Source organism: Gymnoscopelus braueri, assembly GCF_963280865.1.
Source record: "Gymnoscopelus braueri genome assembly, chromosome: 1".
In the NCBI taxonomy this organism is placed as follows: domain Eukaryota; kingdom Metazoa; phylum Chordata; class Actinopteri; order Myctophiformes; family Myctophidae; genus Gymnoscopelus; species Gymnoscopelus braueri.
In genome coordinates, this window is record NC_137603.1 from 48,139,322 (window position 1) to 48,159,340 (window position 20,019).

General features: G+C 42.2%; 1 protein-coding gene and 1 pseudogene across 2 annotated transcripts in view; both read left to right on the plus strand.

Annotated features, from left to right (window-relative positions):
- Window positions 1–20,019, plus strand: part of LOC308092147 (cilia- and flagella-associated protein 263-like) — an 89,606-nt gene that overhangs the window by 496 nt on the left and 69,091 nt on the right. Inside the window, exon 2 of the mRNA XM_080438000.1 lies at window positions 596–751. Coding sequence (XP_080294126.1) covers window positions 641–751 — 111 coding nt within the window. The 5' untranslated portion in view covers window positions 596–640. The remainder of the gene's footprint in view (window positions 1–595; window positions 752–20,019) is intronic.
- LOC308081693 (general transcription factor 3C polypeptide 3-like) overlaps window positions 19,794–20,019 on the plus strand; it is a 15,741-nt pseudogene continuing 15,515 nt past the window's right edge. The window contains exon 1 of the transcript in view: window positions 19,794–19,886. The product of the transcript in view is annotated as a general transcription factor 3C polypeptide 3-like (transcript). The remainder of the gene's footprint in view (window positions 19,887–20,019) is intronic.

A 20,019-nucleotide genomic window follows, 5' to 3' on the forward strand; every position in this document is an offset into this window, starting at 1 on the left:
TCATGACAAGATAACTACACAACCCCAAATCTCTACTAAAGTATCCTATATCCTTAGTAGTAAGTAAAAGTAGCAGTACCACAGTGTAAAATACTTTGTTGTCAAAATCTTATAAGGCAAAGTATCAAGCATCAAAAGTATCAAAATATACTTTAAGTAGCAAAAGTACTCATTATGCAGAATGGCCATTTCAGAATCATACATATGTTATTGGACTATAATTATTGATCATTAACCACTTAAGCCTTATTTCATACTTCAGCTTTTCAAACATAGATGTACAAGCTCACAATGTATCACATTGCTGTTACATCTGCTATTTTTGAAAAAAAAGTTAGATTTAGATTTAGAAAACACAGGACATGATGTTAAAGATCCAAAGTGCCTAGGGACTCTCCCTGAGCCAGGCTTGCACTTGACCGCATACCTAAATAATTGGCAAAGTAACTAGTAACTAAAGCGGTCAAAGTAAAAGTTCTTCCTCTGAGATGTAGTGGAATACAAGTATAGAGTATTTAAAACTAAAATAATCAAGTAAAGTAAAAGTACTGATGAAGACCACCTCAAAATTGAACCTTGACTCCCTCATCGTCAGGAGCATTCAACAGCAGAGAGGCTGAACCAGAAGCTGTGCAGTCAGATGGCAGAGTACAGCGTTCCTGGGGTCCTGCAGTACATCCAGCTCAAGGACAAACACAACAAGCTGCAGTGGAGCTTCCGCACCTGGGAGAGGAAGATGGAGCTGGCTGAAGTAAACCTTTAACCTCTGATAATAATACCATCTGATACTTTTATGATACTTTTATCTGATCAGCACAGACATAATCTGTCACACTACACATTTATATGATCAGGAACTACACATGTATATGAAAGGTCAGGAGCATTTTCTTAAACCACTAAAGCCTTATACTTGGGCATACGAAAAATGTACGAGCTCATAATGTGTGGTGATGCAACACATTGTGAGCTTGTATACAGGCTGTTATAGCTCATTTTGAAATAAAATAAAAATTGTGAAACATTCTATTGGGTCTATAAGTATAGACTATTGTTTGTTAAGTAATAGGGGTCTCCCTGTCTCCAGCTCTTTAGTAAACAGAAAATATATTTTCAGGTCAGGATACTAATTTCCTCCAATCAGGAGAGAGAACTCAAACAGAATACAGATTAAATAAATGAAAATAGAAGTAATGAAAGAAACAAAACAAAAGCTGACAAACCATCTGATTTTTTTTGTTTTTGTTTACTGAAAGATGGAGGGACAGGGAGACTTCCTTTATCGTGGAGATAACTAAGTCTATTTCAAGTCTATTTATATGCTGTTTTTGTTGGTTACCTTCGCCTGTTTCTACCTACTGGTGGTCTATACATTATGCACACTTGACCAGCCCAGGAGTAGAAGTCCTGGTCGGAAGTCATCTTTATACTGTCTTTTATATATTGTATTGTTACTAGTGTTACTACTTTTCTGTACTTGTTCTCTACCCTTATCTGTATCTTTGTTTCATCCCGCTAGAGTATGTTAATACAATATAACTTATACAATTGCGGTGGTTGTGTTTTTCTCTCCCTGTTCTTCTATTGAGACATTGAGATTTTGTCAAAGGTCATGTCTCACCTAGACACAGGATCTGACACCATTTTTTACCTGACGGTCAAGATTCAATTTATTCCCAGAGCAAGTAGACCGGCTCTATTAGATCAATGGTAGAAATTTCAGCACTTGCGCAGGAAACTGGGTTCAGATCCAGGGTAGAAGAGGAAAGTTACATACTGCTGCTTCAATGCAACTCTAAATGGGGTTATTATGAGTCAGATGATTGTAGCTGATGTGTTATGTGTCAAACTGAAGGTTTGAACTATGATTCAATTATAGACATTTCCAAGTGCAAGCCGCATCATCTCATGCTGTAGACTGTAGACTGCTGTAAACATTATTTGCTAACTTTGCTGTTGTAATCTCAATTTTGAAATGACTCAATAATTTGTGCAGGATGTCATGTTTGCATTTATCTGCCTGTAATGCTGCTTACTGTGCTGCTTTGAGAATAAAAACCATACATTGATTTTAGTTCCATATTGTATTTTATTCACATTTATTTTTCTTGTATTATGTTGGCAACAGCTCTTTCTCAATAGACACTGGTTTGATTCACTGAAAACACATCACTGGTTCTAGCGACTGATATTGACTGATAATTGTTAGAGCAATTATCAGTCAAAATATATATATATATATATACTGTATTCTCATGGGTCTATACTTGGTTGACCATATTCTAAAGGGCTACACTAAATATCTTCGCTGAACACATGTACACACACAAAGTGAACAAGGCTCAGCTGGTGTAGCATTAATCTCTGTAGATAGTTTGTTGGTGTCGGGAGCCTGTTTAGTGTGGAGATGACCATAGTTTCTGATAGGTTGGGGACGTGGTATAGCTTTGGGAGTCATGCCTCCTCACTCCCACTGTTAACGCCTAAAACAATAAATATGTGTTGACCTTTTCCTTTAGAACACCTACTGTGGTGTTTCAAAGTTTGTGAACCCTTTAGAATGTTCTGTATTTCTTCATAAATAGTTCTAAAGTAGACAAAGAGAACCCAATAAACAAAAATATATCTGAGGGAAATGATCCAATTGTACATATATGTGAGTGGCAAAACAATGTGAACCTCAAGGATTAGCGGTTCATTTGAAGGTGACATTTAACAGGTGTTTTCATTCACACAAATAAACCCAGTTACGGTTGATAATTCCTTGCATTACAATAGGGCTCAACATGGAGCCCAGGGACCCTCAGGGTTCCTTGAGGGGGAGCCAAATGGACCCTTGCAGGTGAGTGTACAAATGGATCCAAATGGACCTGTACAGGTCTATTTGCTTCCCTTTGTACATTCTGAGAGTTATTGGAGTTTGTTTGATTGATTGATTGATATCTTTATTGATCATACATCTGATCCACCATAATCAAATGGATAACGCACAAAAGCTTACAGCTTGTTTCCATTGAGGTCCTTAGTATGAGGTGTGTATAAACTGCATAATGTGCTAATTTGTCCATAGGCATACTAACTAGACTAGAGCCTAGAGAGAAGCAGGGAGCACTGAATTAATTCAATGTATGTTCTATGTATCTGCTGTAACTTTGTTACTGTGCTGTGCACAGCACAACTACGGCAGAGCCGTGGTGTGTCAGTCTTATGACTGCTTTGCAATGAAGTCAACCACATTAGGAGGAGAAAAGCCCCTTGTGTTATTGAGAATAACAGAGAATCACATCACAGAAAGCACTGTTTAGGCGCTCTAAGACCTTGTTGAGATGCGTGGTCTCCACAGACGCAAAGTTCTCACTCTCCACTGAGGATAGTGGTACACTGGTGCCATCCTCCAGAAGTTCAAAGGCAACATCCATAGGGCAGGCAATCATTTCAGCCATGTCTCCCTTTGCTAGACCAGCCTATATCACAGTAGGAGGGGATGGAATAAATGGTCAGAAATGTACAATTGTTGCACGTTACTTATAATAATGAACATAATCCTTGTGGAGAGAAATTACAGTGTGACTGCATCACATGGAATCAATGACAACCGAACAACAAACTGAAAATGGTGAAAGATTTGTAAAAACCGAGTTAATTTGACAAATGTTTCTAATATTGAATTAAGGGGGTTTAGGGTAGAGTGGTGCCGATTGGGAGGGTAAGAAGATTGAGTATATACAAGTACAGTGACAGTTTTATGAGTCAATACATAGGTTTAATATTATATTGGTTTTCAACTTTAGTGTGTGGTTGGTTGACCTGTCTGGGTAATCAAGATGGTTTATTTAATGATCCATGATCCCCTTTAAATTGCCCCTTGCCCTTCCAATCTGCACCAAACCAAACTGCCCCCAAACCACCTGTTGATTATAAAAGGTTAAATCCAACAATAGGTTGAATAAAGACGTGTAAATCTAGAATGAAACAGAAAGTACATGATATTTAACAACATTAACAGGACTGCTATCACCTTGATTCATCTATCTAACACATTGGTATGTCATCACCATTGATTAGCTCCAATCGGAACCTCTCCCTCCGCTGTATAGTTACATAGTGGAGGGAGAGGTTCCAAATGGGGCTACACCATTGATTTGAGTTGACAAAATCTTACACATAAAGTAAACAAACAGCTTCACTCAGTTTACTGAGAAGACATGTATGTGACTGAATGAAAAGAGAAATGAAGGTTTTATCTATAAGTTTAACAGCATCTATCAACAACATTAGCTACCTACCTTCATTCGGAACAACAACAAAAATAAAACCTCCTGGCAAAAACAGTCATTATTAGAGCAGAGTCATTACTCGCGTTTTCCTCAGTTCTGCAGACAAACTGCAGTTTGTTGTTGTTGTGCAACTGGTGGTCGATAACAGGCAGTTCACTGCCTGCAGCGACACCTACTGCATGCCGTAGGAAGAGTTCAAACACGAACACAATACACACACGCACACGCACGCATGCACACATCGAATGCGCACACAACTAGTAAAAAAAAAAACTAACAGAAGTCTGTGTGTTTGCAAAGTAAACTAACTAAAACGGGGGAAAAAGTGAGAAAAAGTCCTTATATTATTTATATTTATTCTGAGCTTTTTGAGTCTCATCCCGACCCTAATAACAACAAACAAAAAAAGAATAACGCTAAAACGAATAATTACTGAAATAAAAGTAAGTCTTAGAATAATAATAATGATAATAATAATAATAATAATAATAATAATAATAATAATAATAATATTAATAATAATTAATATTATTAATATTATTATTATTATTATTATTATTATTATTATTGTTATTATTATTGTTATTATTATCATTATTAAAAAATACTTAACTAAACAAATTACAAATTAAAACTCCGTGGAGGAACGTGTTTATATAGTTATAATAATGAATTATATCAACCCCGTACCGTGGAGTACGACGGAAGAAACGTGCTAGTTGGTCGTTTGGTATGTGTGTCAAGCGCGGGCCAATGGCGTTGCAGGAAGGACTTGAGTAGCAGGTGCATTGAGGCCCAGTCCAGAGCGGACGTTACTGCTGTTCAGACACTGCTTTGATCAGTCGCATTACATCAGCTCCGAGGAAAACAACACAACTTAAATCTTAACGGATTTGTTTTGTCGCTTTTTCTTCAGTTTTTGGAAGCCTATCGTCAAGTTCGTCGTCAAGTTTTTAACTGAGGTAAGTTGATCAAAATGCCACCTTAACGGAATTGTGGAACATGACATGTTTTATGTTTATCGAATGTTTGGTTGTGCCGTGAAGTGGGTTAATTTTCATGTTCAGAAGCTAACTGCCGTAACATTGTGGATCATTTAAACGGCCCGTTTTGTTTTTTAGCCTCATAGATGATGACTAGTGTTTACATTTGAAAAAAGGACAGCATTGTCGTTGTAAATCACTCAAGTCATCCTATCGTTTGTGAAATAGAACTGTTATGGTGATATTGGGTGAGTTTTTGGTGATAGATAGGTAGTTTTTCATCCTGTCGCTTGGTCAAATGGAACGTTAAGCTAGCTTCGAACTGATACGGTGACGTTTAGTCAACTTGACCGTTGGCTCTGTACTTGGTCTGCTCTTTTCCCCACTACACCAACTCAACGAAAATAGCCGATCTACAAGCTCACAATGCCCCCAGCGCAAGGCGTTGTGAGCTTGTAGATCGGCTATTTTTTCGGGTAATGTTCCCCATCACACAAAGGTTTGGCGGACCCCCTGTAGTTACTCTGAGGACCCCCTAGGGGTCCCGGACCCCCCGTTGAAGACCCCTGCTCTATTTTGTTGGTCCATCTTTAGCTTCACGTAGGGTACAGTTTGCGGTTTTATACCGGGTTTATTACTTTTTTGGGTGTTTTTGTTACATTAATTCGGTTAATTCTGTACTATAGTTTGTCTTTCAGTATTGTCTTAAAAAAAAAAAAAAAAAAAACGTTTTTTTTTTTTTTTTTTTTTTGACCGATTGCAAAATGTTTGGTTGTGCCGTGAAGTGGGTTAATTTTCATGGGTTAATTTTCATGTTCAGAAGCTAACTGCCGTAACATTGTGCATCATTTAAACGGCCCGTTTAGTTTTTTAGCCTCATGATGACTAGTGTTTACATTTGAAAAAGGACAGCATTGTCGTTGTAAAAAACTCAAGTCATCCTGTCGTTTGTGAAATAGAACTGTTATGGTGATATTGGGTGAGTTTTTGGTGATAGATAGGTAGTTTTTCATCCTGTCGCTTGGTCAAATGGAACGTTATAGTGTTTTCATCCTGTCAACGTTAGTGTTTTCATCCTGTCAACGTTAGTGTTTTCATCCTGTCAACGTTAGTGTTTTCATCCTGTCAACGTTAGTGTTTTCATCCTGTCAACGTTAGTGTTTTCATCCTGTCAACGTTAGTGTTTTCATCCTGTCGCTTGGTCAAATGGAACGTTAAGCTAGCTTTGAACTGATACGGTGACGTTTAGTCAACTTGACCGTTGGCTCTGTACTTGGTCTGCTCTTTTCCCCACTACACCAACTCAACGAAAATAGCCGATCTACAAGCTCACAACGCCCCCAGCGCAAGGCGTTGTGAGCTTGTAGATCGGCTACTTTTTCGGGTAATGTTCCCCATCACACAAAGGTTTGGCGGACCCCCTGTAGTTACTCTGAGGACCCCCTAGGGGTCCCGGACCCCCCGTTGAAGACCCCTGCTCTATTTTGTTGGTCATCTTTAGCTTCACGTAGGGTACAGTTTGCGGTTTTATACCGGGTTTATTACTTTTTTTGGTGTTTTTGTTACATTAATTCGGTTAATTCGGTTAATTCTGTACTATAGTTTGTCTTTCAGTATTGTCTTAAAAAAATAAAAAAAAAACTTGTTTTTAATTTATTTTTTATGGGTGCATTTTTGGTAGTCAGTATGTAAGTGTGTTTTATGGACTTCTGTCTGTCCGTTTGAAGCATGGGCCTTTTGGCAGTACATACTTGCTAAAGAGACTTTGTCTCAATGTATTTGTACTGGTTAAATAAATGATATATAAGGGGAAATGTCATTTCATTTATTGATTAGCTATACTGGGCTATTTTTGATTGTATATGGTGAAATTAGTTAAAAGGCTATCTACAACAATCTCATTGTGGCTCATTTAACTTGGCCATCACTTTGTTGTGTTCATTTGAATGGATGATGGAATCCCGCTTCTAAATCGGTCAAATGAATCACGAGGTCGCTTGCCAAGCTTGTAGATGTGTTATTTTTTGGCAATAGGTACCACTGTACTGTGGGCCCGGGGTATAAAGTATTCTTGTGCCTCCTCAAGTGCAACCAGCGGCCCTTGTCATGAAAAGGTTTGAGAACCACTGCTTTAAACTGCTACTCCACTACATCTCAGAGGAAAATGTTGTTGTATTGTTTACTCCACTGCAATTATTTGACAGCTTTAGCTTAGCAGATTTAGATTATTAATACAAGAATTAACTGCTTAAGCCATATTTTATACTTTGGCTATTTTCGAAAAGGTTTGACACATTTTGAGTGATTTTCTTCTGAAACAGGCCATTCATAATTACTACCAAAGTACTTTTTACTTTGGTACTGTAAGTATATGTTGATGCCAATGCTTTTGTATTGTATTACTTTTTTATTGTACTTTGAATACAGGACTTATCCACCACTGAAGCACGCACGCACGCACGCACGCACGCACGCACGCACGCACGCACGCACGCACGCACGCACGCACGCACACACACACACACACACACACACACACTCATTTTATGTGAGCTATGTGTTAATTTTGTGTCTCTCCCTCTCTCTCCCTCTCTCTCTCTCTCCACAGTGCAGAGGACAAGGAGAGGACACCAATTGGTAAACACACACACACACACACACACACACACACATACACATACACATACACATACACAGAAGGAATAAGGACGTGTGAGAGAGAAGAGAGCTTTCAGAGTAGAGCCATGCTGTGCCGTGCAGACAGGTGGTCCGAGGTGGTGACGACCGCCACCCGGGCCAAGGACATGGACAACGCCTCCTTCTCCTCCTTCAACGTGGACGACGGCCTGACCAGTCTGCAGTGGCTGGTCAGGCCACTGCCCTATGACTTCTCCCAGCCAGGCCCCAGACACCACCGCCAGCCACCTCCTGTCTTCAGCTGCCGCCAGCCGGTGAGTTCTCCTGAGGTGTCCCCTCTGGCCGCGGACCCCGCACCCACCAGGACCACGCCGGCGGCCTGCATCCGGACGCAGCAGAGCCTCCCTGGCATCGTGACCCACGGCGCCCCTGGCAAGAAACCGCCTTACACGTTCCCCATGATGATCTGCATGGCCATGCAAGCCAGTGGGAAGAGCAACATCCCGGTCTCCTGCGTTTACCAGTGGTTCGTGGACAACTTCTCCTACTTCCGCCACCACGCCAATCCTGTATCCTGGAAGAACAGCGTCCGGCACAACCTGACCAGCGTTAAGGGGTTCATCAGTGTCTCTCGACCGGAAGACAACACAGGTAAGGGAGGCTTCTGGACGGTCGACCCGCAGTATGCCGAGCGCATCCTTCTCAGGGCTTTCAACAAGTGGATGATGTCCGTCCAGGATGACCCGACACTGCAGAGACCACCCGAGTGGGGCCCTCCCCTGCAGAGCCCTCCCCTGCAGAGCCCTCCCCTGCAGAGCCCTCCCCTGCAGAGCCCATCCCTGCAGAGCCCACCCCTGCCCGTGCCGCAGCAGCTGATCAGGGGCCTTGATGAAGCCACCAGCGTGGAACAGAACCAGCCAGCCAAGGAGAGCGGCAGGCTGAAGAGGAAGAAGCGTCCAGACTCTACAGCTAGCGTGGCCAAAGTCTCCCGTCGATCCAGCTCCCTGCGGCTTGATGCTGAAGAACGGAAAGAGTTGGACGGCCTCCTCGACTGGATCTTGAGCAAGGAGCTCAGTCCGGACCCCCCACTCCCTCCTATCCAGCAGCATCAGGGTCCAGAGCTCTGCAGTGTTGCTACCTCCGCTGTCTCCTGTGCGCCTCCTTCCCCTCCTAGCTGTGCCTTGGGTTGGCTCCCACAGAGTCCGTTCGTTCACCACCAGCTCCTTGGTTCGGGCTTGAGCGGGGAGCTGAGTCTGCTCCTTGGTTCGGCCTTGAGGAGTCTCGACAGCGGGGAGCCGCTGAGCAGTACCAGCCCCATAGAAGACGACCAGACAGTCAACTTCGACTGGGGTTTGGACTCGGACTTCCTCGATCCGGCCTTGAGCGGGGACCTGAGTCTGTACAGCGGCGAGCCGCTGAGCAGCACCAGCCCCATAGAGGACGACTTGGACTTCCTCGATTCGGCCTTGAGCGAGGAGGTGGTGGTGAACGTGGACTGGGACGCCTTCTTTGAGTCAGCTTTGAGCGGGGAGCGTGGGGACAGTGTGGACAGCGGGGAGCCGCTATGCTGAGCCCCAGGTAAGTGGTTGTTGGAGAGGCTTGGACCTAACAATGGAACAAAGACCATATACAAGGTAAGTAAGGTACCCATATATGGGTCCGTCAGAGATCGCCATACAAGGACCCGATCTAGGTCACCCGATACTAACGTCATGGACACTGTGGAGACCGACATCGCCACAGCTGATGTCACGGACAGAACACGCCGTACAAGGAGATATGCACGCTCCATATAAGGTCTAGCAAGAGTGTGGTGATGTCAGGAGTGACACTGCACCCCTCCGGAGAGAGGAGAGGAGAGGACGAGACGAGAGGAGAGGAGAGGACGAGACGAGAGGAGAGGAGAGGAGAGGAGAGGAGAGGAGAGGAGAGGAGAGGAGAGGAGATGAGAGGAGACTGGAGGAGAGGAGACTAGAGGAGAGGAGAGGACGAGACTAGAGGAGATGAGAGGAGACTAGAGGAGAGGAGAGGACGAGACTAGATGAGATGAGGAGAGGAGAGGAGGAGAGGACGAGAGGAGGAGAGATGAGAGGAGACTAGATGAGAGTATACTAGAGGAGATCAGGAGACTAGAGGAGAGGATGAGAGATGAGAGGAGGAGAGGACGAGAGATGAGAGGACGAAAGGAGGAGAGGACGAGAGGAGGAGAGATGAGAGGAGGAGAGATGAGAGTAGACTAGATGAGAGGAGAGGAGGAGAGAAGGAGAGATGAGAGGAGACTAGAGGAGAGAGGAGAGGAGGTGAGATGAGATAGGAGGAGAGGACCGAAAGCGAGAGGAGGAGAGGAGAGAAGAAGACAGCAGTGCATCGCCACTGGATACTTGAGCTCTCAGCTGAAGGCGACAATCAAACAACAAGGTATCTACTCTATCATTTATTTTTGTTTTTTATTACTTTGTAAATAATAATAAACTCTGGTTGAGATGAATTGATTGCAGCAAGCACAGGAGTGAGGAGTCCCTTCTGACTGGTCACAGAGGTCCCCCCAGTTGAGCTGGGTTAGTTGAGCCCTACTCCTAACCGGTCCTGGTGCGCGTGGACGTGTTTCTAGGAAGGATGGACGACTGTAGCATGAAGGCAGCTGCATTACCTTACCAGTGAGCCTGGCTCTTCAGGTTTGTATCCCCAACTGGTAAGTCACTTTGTTGTTTATTTGTCTAGATTTCCTTGGTACTGTAAGCAAACACGTTTGTTTTTTTGTGCTTTTTTGCTTTTTTGTGTTTGTGCTATATAAATAAAGTTTATTTACATGATAAAATGCAAAAAAAACAATTAAAAAAACAAAAACAAAAAAAAAAATATATATATACTGTATCTGTATCTGTATCTGGTCTGTCTGTCTGTCTGTCTGTCTGTCTGTCTGTCTGTCTGTCTGTCTGTCTGTCTACACACACACACTCTAAACTTTATGGAGCGTCTGGGTGTGGTAGTGGTAAAACACTGTCACACCACGCAGGTAGCTGGGTTCAATACCCAGCAGCAGCTGTGCCTCCAGCTTGGCTGGCCGCTCCAACAAACACAATTGGCTACAGTGTTTGCAGGTGGGAAGCTGGTGATGGATCAAGTGATCATGTTCTTTTTGCTGCACTGCAGAAGCTGTGAATTTAGTTTTGACTTCCATGTTTTCAGTTTAGATGTAGTTTGTTTTTAAAGTGGCTTTGCTAGTTAAGTTTAGTTTTTAGTTTTGGAAAAGGCTTAGTTTATAGTTTAGTTTTTTATTAGATGTAGTGTTAGTTCTGTATTGTAATATGGGGTATTTGTCAGGGGTGAGATTCAGAAAGGTCATAAAAGGTATTGTGTAATAAAAACATAACATTTTAAAAGATGTATTCACAGTTGAAACTGGTACAGTACTAGTCTTATGTAAGACTAAAAGTAAGGATATATTTTTTTGTTTGTTTTAATAGTCTTAGAAAGGATACAGTTTCAATTAGTTTTTTGTTATTTTGCTAATTTTAGTTAACTATAATAACCTTGATGCACATAGCAGTTTATAGCAGCAACAGGGACTGCAGGACACTTGGGGACAGTTGGGAATTGGCAATAACTAAATTGGGTCTCCTCCCATGATTGTCACCTTGCCGCCGGTGGAGGAGCTTGTGTTATCCCAGTGACCCAGAGAGCTCTACTGGCAGCAACCATGCCAGACAGCTCAAAGGGCAGGGGTCAGACTAAGGACAATCGCTAGTCCCCCATATTGGGGGTTGGGAATGAGGTTAACAACCTCGTCCCTTAAAACAACCTTTCCCACAATCCCCCTACACACACAATTTTCATTCTGTATGATATTGTTGAATGTATAAAAGTGTACGTTTCATGTAACCGTACTCAAATGTGGGCTGTAAATATTGCAGTTACTAACGTGTGTGTGTGTGTGTGTGTGTGTGTGTGTGTGTGTGTGTGTGTGTGTGTGTGTGTGTGTGTGTGGGGGGAGGTACGGCAGTATTGTACTGTTCTCCAGGATATTGAGGATAATAACCCTGTGGGGGTGTTCACCAACCTCATCATCGCCGCCTTCTACCCATACAACTCTGGACAAGGTAACTATACTAGTAGTAGTGCTGTTACTTCTGTTATTGCTGCTATTTAATACGATATACGATACGATAATACTTTATTGTCAGTTCACACTGAAATTTGTCTTGCGACCCAGCAGCCATGTATGCAACAATAAACAATAAACAGTACACACATTTGACATGACACAAGAAAACCAAACAAAACAAAATACATACATAAAGACATACAAAGACAAGAGCAATGTCCACCTCTCAGCCTACCCCAAGCCTACAACTCCTGATTAACACCTTTACCGCCGGGCCCGTAGTTCTACGGGCCGTTAAATCCAACGGTTAAGCGCCGAGCCCGTAGTCCTACGGGCTGCGGTCTTTTCGCGCATGCGCGGTCCGGGTGCACTTTCGGAATTTTTTTGATCCACTTCCGTTTCCGGTTTGATGACAGGAAATAGAATTATTTGGGATCCGGTTTCGACGATCACGCCCGCTCCCATTCTACAGACGAAACTGAAACTCAATTCTCTTCCTGTAGTTTTTTCTCCTCGCATTTCACTGTTTAACGTAATCCGCTCTAACTACAGTCATGGAAGTCCGTTTGACATGCGGTCTTCACTGGGAGATACAGGGAGATCTCGCGGACGTAAACAGACCGTTCACGGCTCAATCTTAAGGATTTTAACAAGATCTATGGCGACATGAAAAAAACAAAAAAACAACAAAAACACCTTGGCAGGTGAGTACATTATTATGAGATTAACCTCTGGCGGTGGATGTGTTAAGCCTCAATGTCGTCTGATGGACAAAGGACCTCTTCAGTTTGACCTTATTGTATGTAGGAACACTGTATCTCCTTCCTGAAGGCAGCAACCTATATTCTCCATACAAAGCATGGCTAGTGTTTGAAGTGATATTCCTTGCCAACCTTATCATACTGTCATTATACGTAGATGTATAGAGCCTCTGAAGTGGTTGTCCAACAATCTTTGAACAAATTTTGTGTTAATGATAAGAGCGTTGTTATCACTCCACTCCACCACCTTATTTACTCTGTGTTGGTGCAGTCCAGGATCACTGGAACTATCCAAAAGAGAAATCAAAACTGTATCATCAGAGTACTTTAGAATGTATTGGTCTGGTTTGTCAGTGCGACATTCAGACAGACATTCCTCAGTACGACAGCTGTCAGTATAAAGGGTGAAAAGTACAGCTGAGCTTACACAACCCTGGGGAGCACCAACATTAGTAGTTAATGCTGAGGAGAGGGTTTTGTTCACTTTCACCCTCTGTACTCTGTTCGTAAGGAAGGAAGCATACCAGTGAATTAAGTATGGATTCAGTTCCAACTGTACCATCTTTGTCACCAGAATATCAGACTGTATTGTATTGAAGGCTGAAGATGTGACAACCGCGTCCTCTGTACCGCAACCTTTCTTATAAGCAAACTGACAGGGGTCAAATTTGTCTTTAGTTATACTTACAAGATGTTGCAACAGTATTCTTTCCAGTGATTTCATGGTCACTGAAGTGAGAGCTATGGGTCTATAATCCTTATGTTCTTTTGGACATCGGATTTTGGGTAGTGGTTTTATGTGCGAGGTTTTCCAACACAGAGGAATTATGTGTGTATCTACAGAGGTTTGAAATATTGGTTGCCACACAGGAGCCAACTCAGATGCAAAGTTTTTGAGGAGAAAAGCACTGCACCCATCCGGCCCATTTGCTTTCCTTGTGTTAGTACACCGAAAAACTCTCCTGACATCCTCTTCAGTGATGATAATTCTGTCTGAGGGGGCAGGTGTTACAGCCTTAAGTATTTCAGTGCACTTAGAGGAATCACCTAATGATTCGAATCTGGCATAGAAAGTATTTAGGTCATTGGCAAAGCCAAGTTCATTGTCTGTCACAATAGGTTTGGTTGGGGATGACATTCCTGTCATGGATTTCATAGTATCCCACGCCTTTTTGTGATTATTGGCTTTAAACGCATCCTCTAGATGCTGTCTATGTGCCAATTTTGCCTGCCTCATTTTAGTTTTTAGCTTTTTTTCTGTCAATTTAAGTGCACCGAAATCTTTGTTTATGAAGGCTGTTTTCCTTTCATTTATAACATTCTTTATGTCCTTGGTCACATAAGATTTATTGTTCGGATAGATTTTAATTTCTTTTGTAGGAACAACCAGCTGTACACAAAAATTAATGTAATCATTTGTAACTGTGGTTATTTCGTCCAATGAACCATCTCTAAAAGTGTCCCAATCTGTACAGTCCAGGCATGCTTTTAGTTGTTCCTTGCTTTCATTTGTCCATGTCCTAACTACTTTCTTCTCCAGCTTTCCTCTCTTCAGTTTTGACTTATAAATTGGGGTCATGCACACAACGTTGTGATCAGAGGTCAATATAGGCGGCCCAACCGTGGCAACATATGCATGTGGAATGTTCACATAACACTTGTCCAGAATGTTATTTTTCCTCGTCGCATCCTTAACATATTGTTCAAATCCCGGCAGCACGGTGTCCAGATAGCACTGATTTAAGTCTCCCAGCACGATTGCTGGTGCCTCTGGATACTGCAGTTGCAGTCCGTGCACACAGTCAGCAGTGGTTTTTGCTGCTTGTGCAGCTCTTCCTGGCCCTTTAGGAGGCACATAAACTAGAAAAAGTCAAATGCACCCAAATTCGCGGGGAAGATAGAAGGGTCTTAAAGTCATGCCTAGGATCTCCACGTTGGGATCATCGCATATCCTAAGTTTGACGGTGAAGGATCGACACCAGAGATCATTTATGTACACACATACACCGCCGTAACCCCTCCCTCCACCTCTGTCCAGTCGTACCAGAGTGAATCCGGGGACTTCATAGAGTGAGTCTGGTTGTGATGGCTTTAACCAGCTCTCAGTGAAACAAAACAGTGATGCCTCACGAAAATCATGATTGTACCTGGTGTATGTCCGTATCGTGCCTATTTTGTTGTGCAGGGAACGCACGTTGGCCAGAACGATAGAAGGGAGCGGGGGGCGGGTGAATCTCCTCCGTAGTCGGTTCCGAATTCCCCCTCTTTTCCCTCGTCTCCTCTTCCTTTTTCCTCGGATTAACTCGGCGGGGATGTTATCCAACACCGGTAGGTGGACGTGGTTTGCCGTTGTGTTCGGCTCCGGCGGCCGTAATGCCAGCAGTGCCAATAGTAATAGCCAGCAGTGCCAATAGTAATAATAACCCATTACCAATAATCACCTATTCTCTGTTTTAGACAGAATTTCCTGTTTTCAAGATCTCTACCATGATGATATATTCTCTAGCTTTACATACCCTGCCAAGTTCACATTTGTTTTGTTTTGACACTATGTATAGATAGCTTTATGCCCGCCTGCTCACCAGGACCCGATCCAGAGACCACATCACTCCTGTCCTCCGTGACCTTCATTGGCTCCCAGTCAAACATCGAATTGACTTCAAGATACTCATCACCACCTACAAAGCCCTCAACAACCAGGCCCCCCACTACATCTCTGTACTCATCAAACGCCATGCCCCCTCCCGCTCCCTCAGGTCGGGTGATGACAACATCCTGGACACCCTCTGGACAAATAAACGAACCTGGGGTGACAGGGCCTTCTCTGCGGCTGCCCCCAAACTGTGGAACTCACTCCCAGCTCACATCAGAGCTGCTCCCACCCTCACCATGTTTAAAACCACACTCAAAACCCACCTTTTCAGAATCGCATTCCCTACATAAAACCCCAACCCCTGCCCCTCCTTTTTATTATACTTTTCTTTTATAGATTTTAATCCTTTTTAACTAGTCAATTCTAATAAAGTTGTTATTTTCCTGCTATGTAAAGCGACTTTGAGTATTTAGAAAAGCGCTATATAAATCGTATGTATTATTATTATTATTATTTATTGTCATTCAACAATACATGAAATGCAATTGAATGAAATTATGTTCCACTGGCTTACTATAATCTAAAACAAGGTGGTGTTTGTGGTTTGTAGACTAAACTACATTACCCATCAAGAATCTGGGAGCAGGTAGTAACAGTAATGTGTAATGTGTCGTTTCCAGTGAGTTTGGTGGGGAACAATGGGAAGTTCATCCTGGGATACAAGGCCATGCTGATGAAAGTGGAGCTGCTGTACCATCTAGTCTACGTCCTGACCTCCACCCTGGGACCGTGTCCCCAAGCTATTCTACAGCATACTGGTACGCATGCACACACACACACACACACACACACTTTATGATAAGTATTATCAGAGCATTATGAGTGAGTTTTCAGCTCAGAAAGTGTGAAAATTACATCAATGTCAAAACGATTGGATCAGTTTAATTAAGTGATATCTCAATTCAAACGGGTACAAGAAATGCTAAAAATTGTCTTTCTCCCTCCCTCTTCCTTCCTATTTCTCTTTCACTCTCTCTTTCTTAACAGTTGCTCCATCCTGCTGACCGCTCTGTTAGCTCTCATCCTGGTCTATCTGTTCTCCATCATGGGCCTCCTGTGTCTGAACAAAGACTGATACCCTGCCTCAGATAGCACCGGGTAACTCCTGGCCTTAAAGCCCAATACATGCTCCATCCGAACAGAACTTTGTTTGGACAGGGTAGGTTATAAATGCAGATCGACGTCATTCAGAACTCCTGATGTTGTCTCTCAGATCTGCCTACCTCCATGACGGATTGCCCACAGCATGTCGGAACCACATCCACGTATTAAATCCATTCTGCTGGCTTGGATTCAGTCGCTGGAGATGACGGAGCAAGCTGCTACAACTGCGATTCATTGATCAGATTAGTGACTGGGCGGGGTCTGGCGTTCAGAACACAGAACAGTTTGGAGGCAGTATGAATGGACATTTGTCTCTCAGAAGTTTTTATCTTTTTTTGGACAGGCCATCCGAAAAGGGTTCTGACGTCGGATGGATTATTTTGAAGCATTTATTGGCCTAAACCTGTCTGTGTCACTCCCCTTTAACCTTTAACTTTTGAGTGGTATGCTGTAAGGGATATTATTTAGTTCATATAAATGTTAAATACAAATAGCTCTATATTCCCCTAGTAATCATTGCTATAGACCAGGGTTCCCCAATAGGCAGCCCGCGGGCCATTTCCGGCCCGCGAGAGGCAACTGTTTTTAAAAAAAAAAAGAATATCTGTATTACTGTTCAAGCAGACTGTAACAAACATATCTGTAAGTAAAATCGCAACACGTTGTCAGCTTGTAGATCTGATACCTTTGCTATTTTGGAAAACATTTATAAAAGTTTTTCATGGAAAGATGTAAACAGACTAAATATTGTTACGTGGTTAAATATCTGTCTATTTGTTTGTCTGGGGAAAAGATGACGTACATTGATGTAACATCAATTTAGTGTGTTTTTCTTTTTGTGTATACATGTATATACATTAATGGGTGGACCACATAGCTAGTAATAATAGAATAGACTTAATAATGTAGAGAAACAAAGGAATAAATATTCACGCTTACAGCAGCAATACAATAAGTGAAAGAAGATTTGAATTATGGCAGTGATCTAAAACATATTATCTCCACACTGTTCCTTACACACAACACACCCTCACCTAATCCTAAATCACCTCTGGGCAAACCTACCACATCTGTAGTTCTGTCTACAAAAAAAGTAAAAAGTATTTTGTTTCTATTCAGGTGTGTATGATCTCACCAACTGGTCCCTCAAATCGGGAGGGCGTTTAGAGACCACAGCTGGGGCTTATTTTTAAACCTTATTGAGTCTTGGGTCTGATTCGATTATGTGCCAATGTTGTGAATTATCTTTTTAGATTCAAACCCCATGGGTGAGTACCTGAGAACACAGAAAGGAGAGTTGGCCTTTTTTAAGTTTAGTTCTAGGTATAAGACATTCCTCATCTCATGTTTTCCATATTTCAAATTTCAAATACGCCTGTAAGCTTGGTATCTGTGCTGTAGCTGACATCAGTAAGGCCTTCCTGGCCAAGCGGAAGCGTGTGGAGACGTTCTTCTAGTCCACGGTGAAGTAAGACATTAAAGCATATGATAGGGGGCGGCAGTGGCTCAGAGGTAGAGTGGCCGCATGGGAACCGTGAGGTTCCCTGTTCGGTCCCGGGCTCCCCCAGAGTTAGTGTCGAAGTGTCCTTGAGCAAGACGCTGAACCCCTAATTGCTCCCGATTAGCAGGTTGGTGCCTTGCATGGTTTCCTCCGCCATCGGTATGAATGGGTGAATCTAATGCACAATCTATGTAAAAAGCTTTGGATAAAAGCACTATATAAATGCACCATTTACCAGATATCCAAAGACTCTGAATTTTATGCATGGTGGGCGCGTCATAGTTTCACTGGTGCTTTCCTTCTTAGAGACACTTTAGGTATGGTTATTGTACTAACTGCATTGTCGACACTGTCACTTTCCTATGCCTTGTTGCCTTGTTGCCATTGCACGGTTGACACTGACACTTTTTATTGCCTAAGCAGTGAGTTATGGTATGGACAGCTGTGACTCTTTTGAAAATAGCAGATTTACAGATCTACAAGTGAGCTTGTAGATCGGCTATTTTCAAATAGCCTAAGTATACAGTATATAGGCCTTAAGTGGTTTTGTAATATTATTCAAAATCTACAAAGTAACTAGTAACAAAAGTTTTCAAATAATTATAGTGGAGTAAAAGTACAATATTTGCCATTGAAATGTAGTGGAGTAGAAGTAAAAGTATTGAAACTCGGAAATACTCAAGTAAAGTAAAAACACCTCAATATTGTACTTAAGTATAGTACTTGACTAACTTCAAGTACTTCGTTACTTTCCACCACTGCTTCCTTTAATGACCAGAAATATTAAATATTTGGCTTGCTATTCTGATTGTGATCATGGTTGTAATTGTGGTTGTGTGGTGCCTCTCCAACGCCTCTAGATGGCGTTAGAGACCAGTTGATTCTGTTGCCAGCAGAGGGCGCTGTTTTTCCCTTTTTTCTTTTACTCTGGTTTCCCAGATTGGTTGCCAGGTAAATAATCTGCAATGTCGGCCGACTCGGCCCTGATACACGTATCAATGTTTTCATCAATATCAACAAGCAACAATTCTCAATTCTCAATGTTGACTTTTTTTTTTTCTTCATCTTAAACTGTGACTTGACTTGACTTTACCGACGGTATGAATGAGTGACGAGAAACTGATACACCTAAACTGAACATGACACACAACCATGAATGAACATAAGAATTACAAACGTTAAAAAAGCATTAACAGTATTAGAAATGTAAAGAAAATATATATTGAATTTAAAGTTATCCAGTGGAAATACTGTACAAAACAAATAAAGATTATGTTGCAGCCCTTTAATGCGTCTTTTTTTCTTTTATTTATATTTGTAGGTATTATCACTTATGTGTTGGGGAATTTACTTTTAAGACACAGGTACATAATACGATTACTTACTGTGTATTTAACTAGTAACAGTGGTGGAAGAAGTACTCACATTTTGTACTTAAGTAAGTACCAATACAATGTAGAAATACTATGTTACAAGTAAAAGTCCGGTATTTACTAACAGTATTTCTACGTTGTGGTATTGCTACTTTTACTTAAGTAAAATATCTGAGTGAGTAGAGTACTTCTTCCACCACTGTCCACTGCCTAAAGAAAGGAACAAAAAGAACCTCTGGAGTCACACAATTCGACAGGTGACCAATATCGACGTGACAGTCCAGCGCCTTATTGTCGCTATGGAAACCCAGCGGGGGGCACAAGCGAGGCGACTGGTAAACTTTAATGAACACCCTGCTCTGCTGCTTAAAGTTGAAACACTAGCTGAATGTCTGGACCATGTCCTCTAAAAACATCGACTCTTTGTCCCTAGACGAGTCTGAGGAAGAGGAGGAGAGTGTGTCAGTGTGGGAGCATGAAGCTCGCTGCAAGGTAAGAGAATAGAAGGATAGACCCTGAGCCAGAGGTGGGAAAAGTACTCACATTTCTTACTTAAGTAAAAGTATCAATACTGCAATGTAGAAATACTCTGTTTACAATTAAAAGTCTGGAATTCAAATTACCC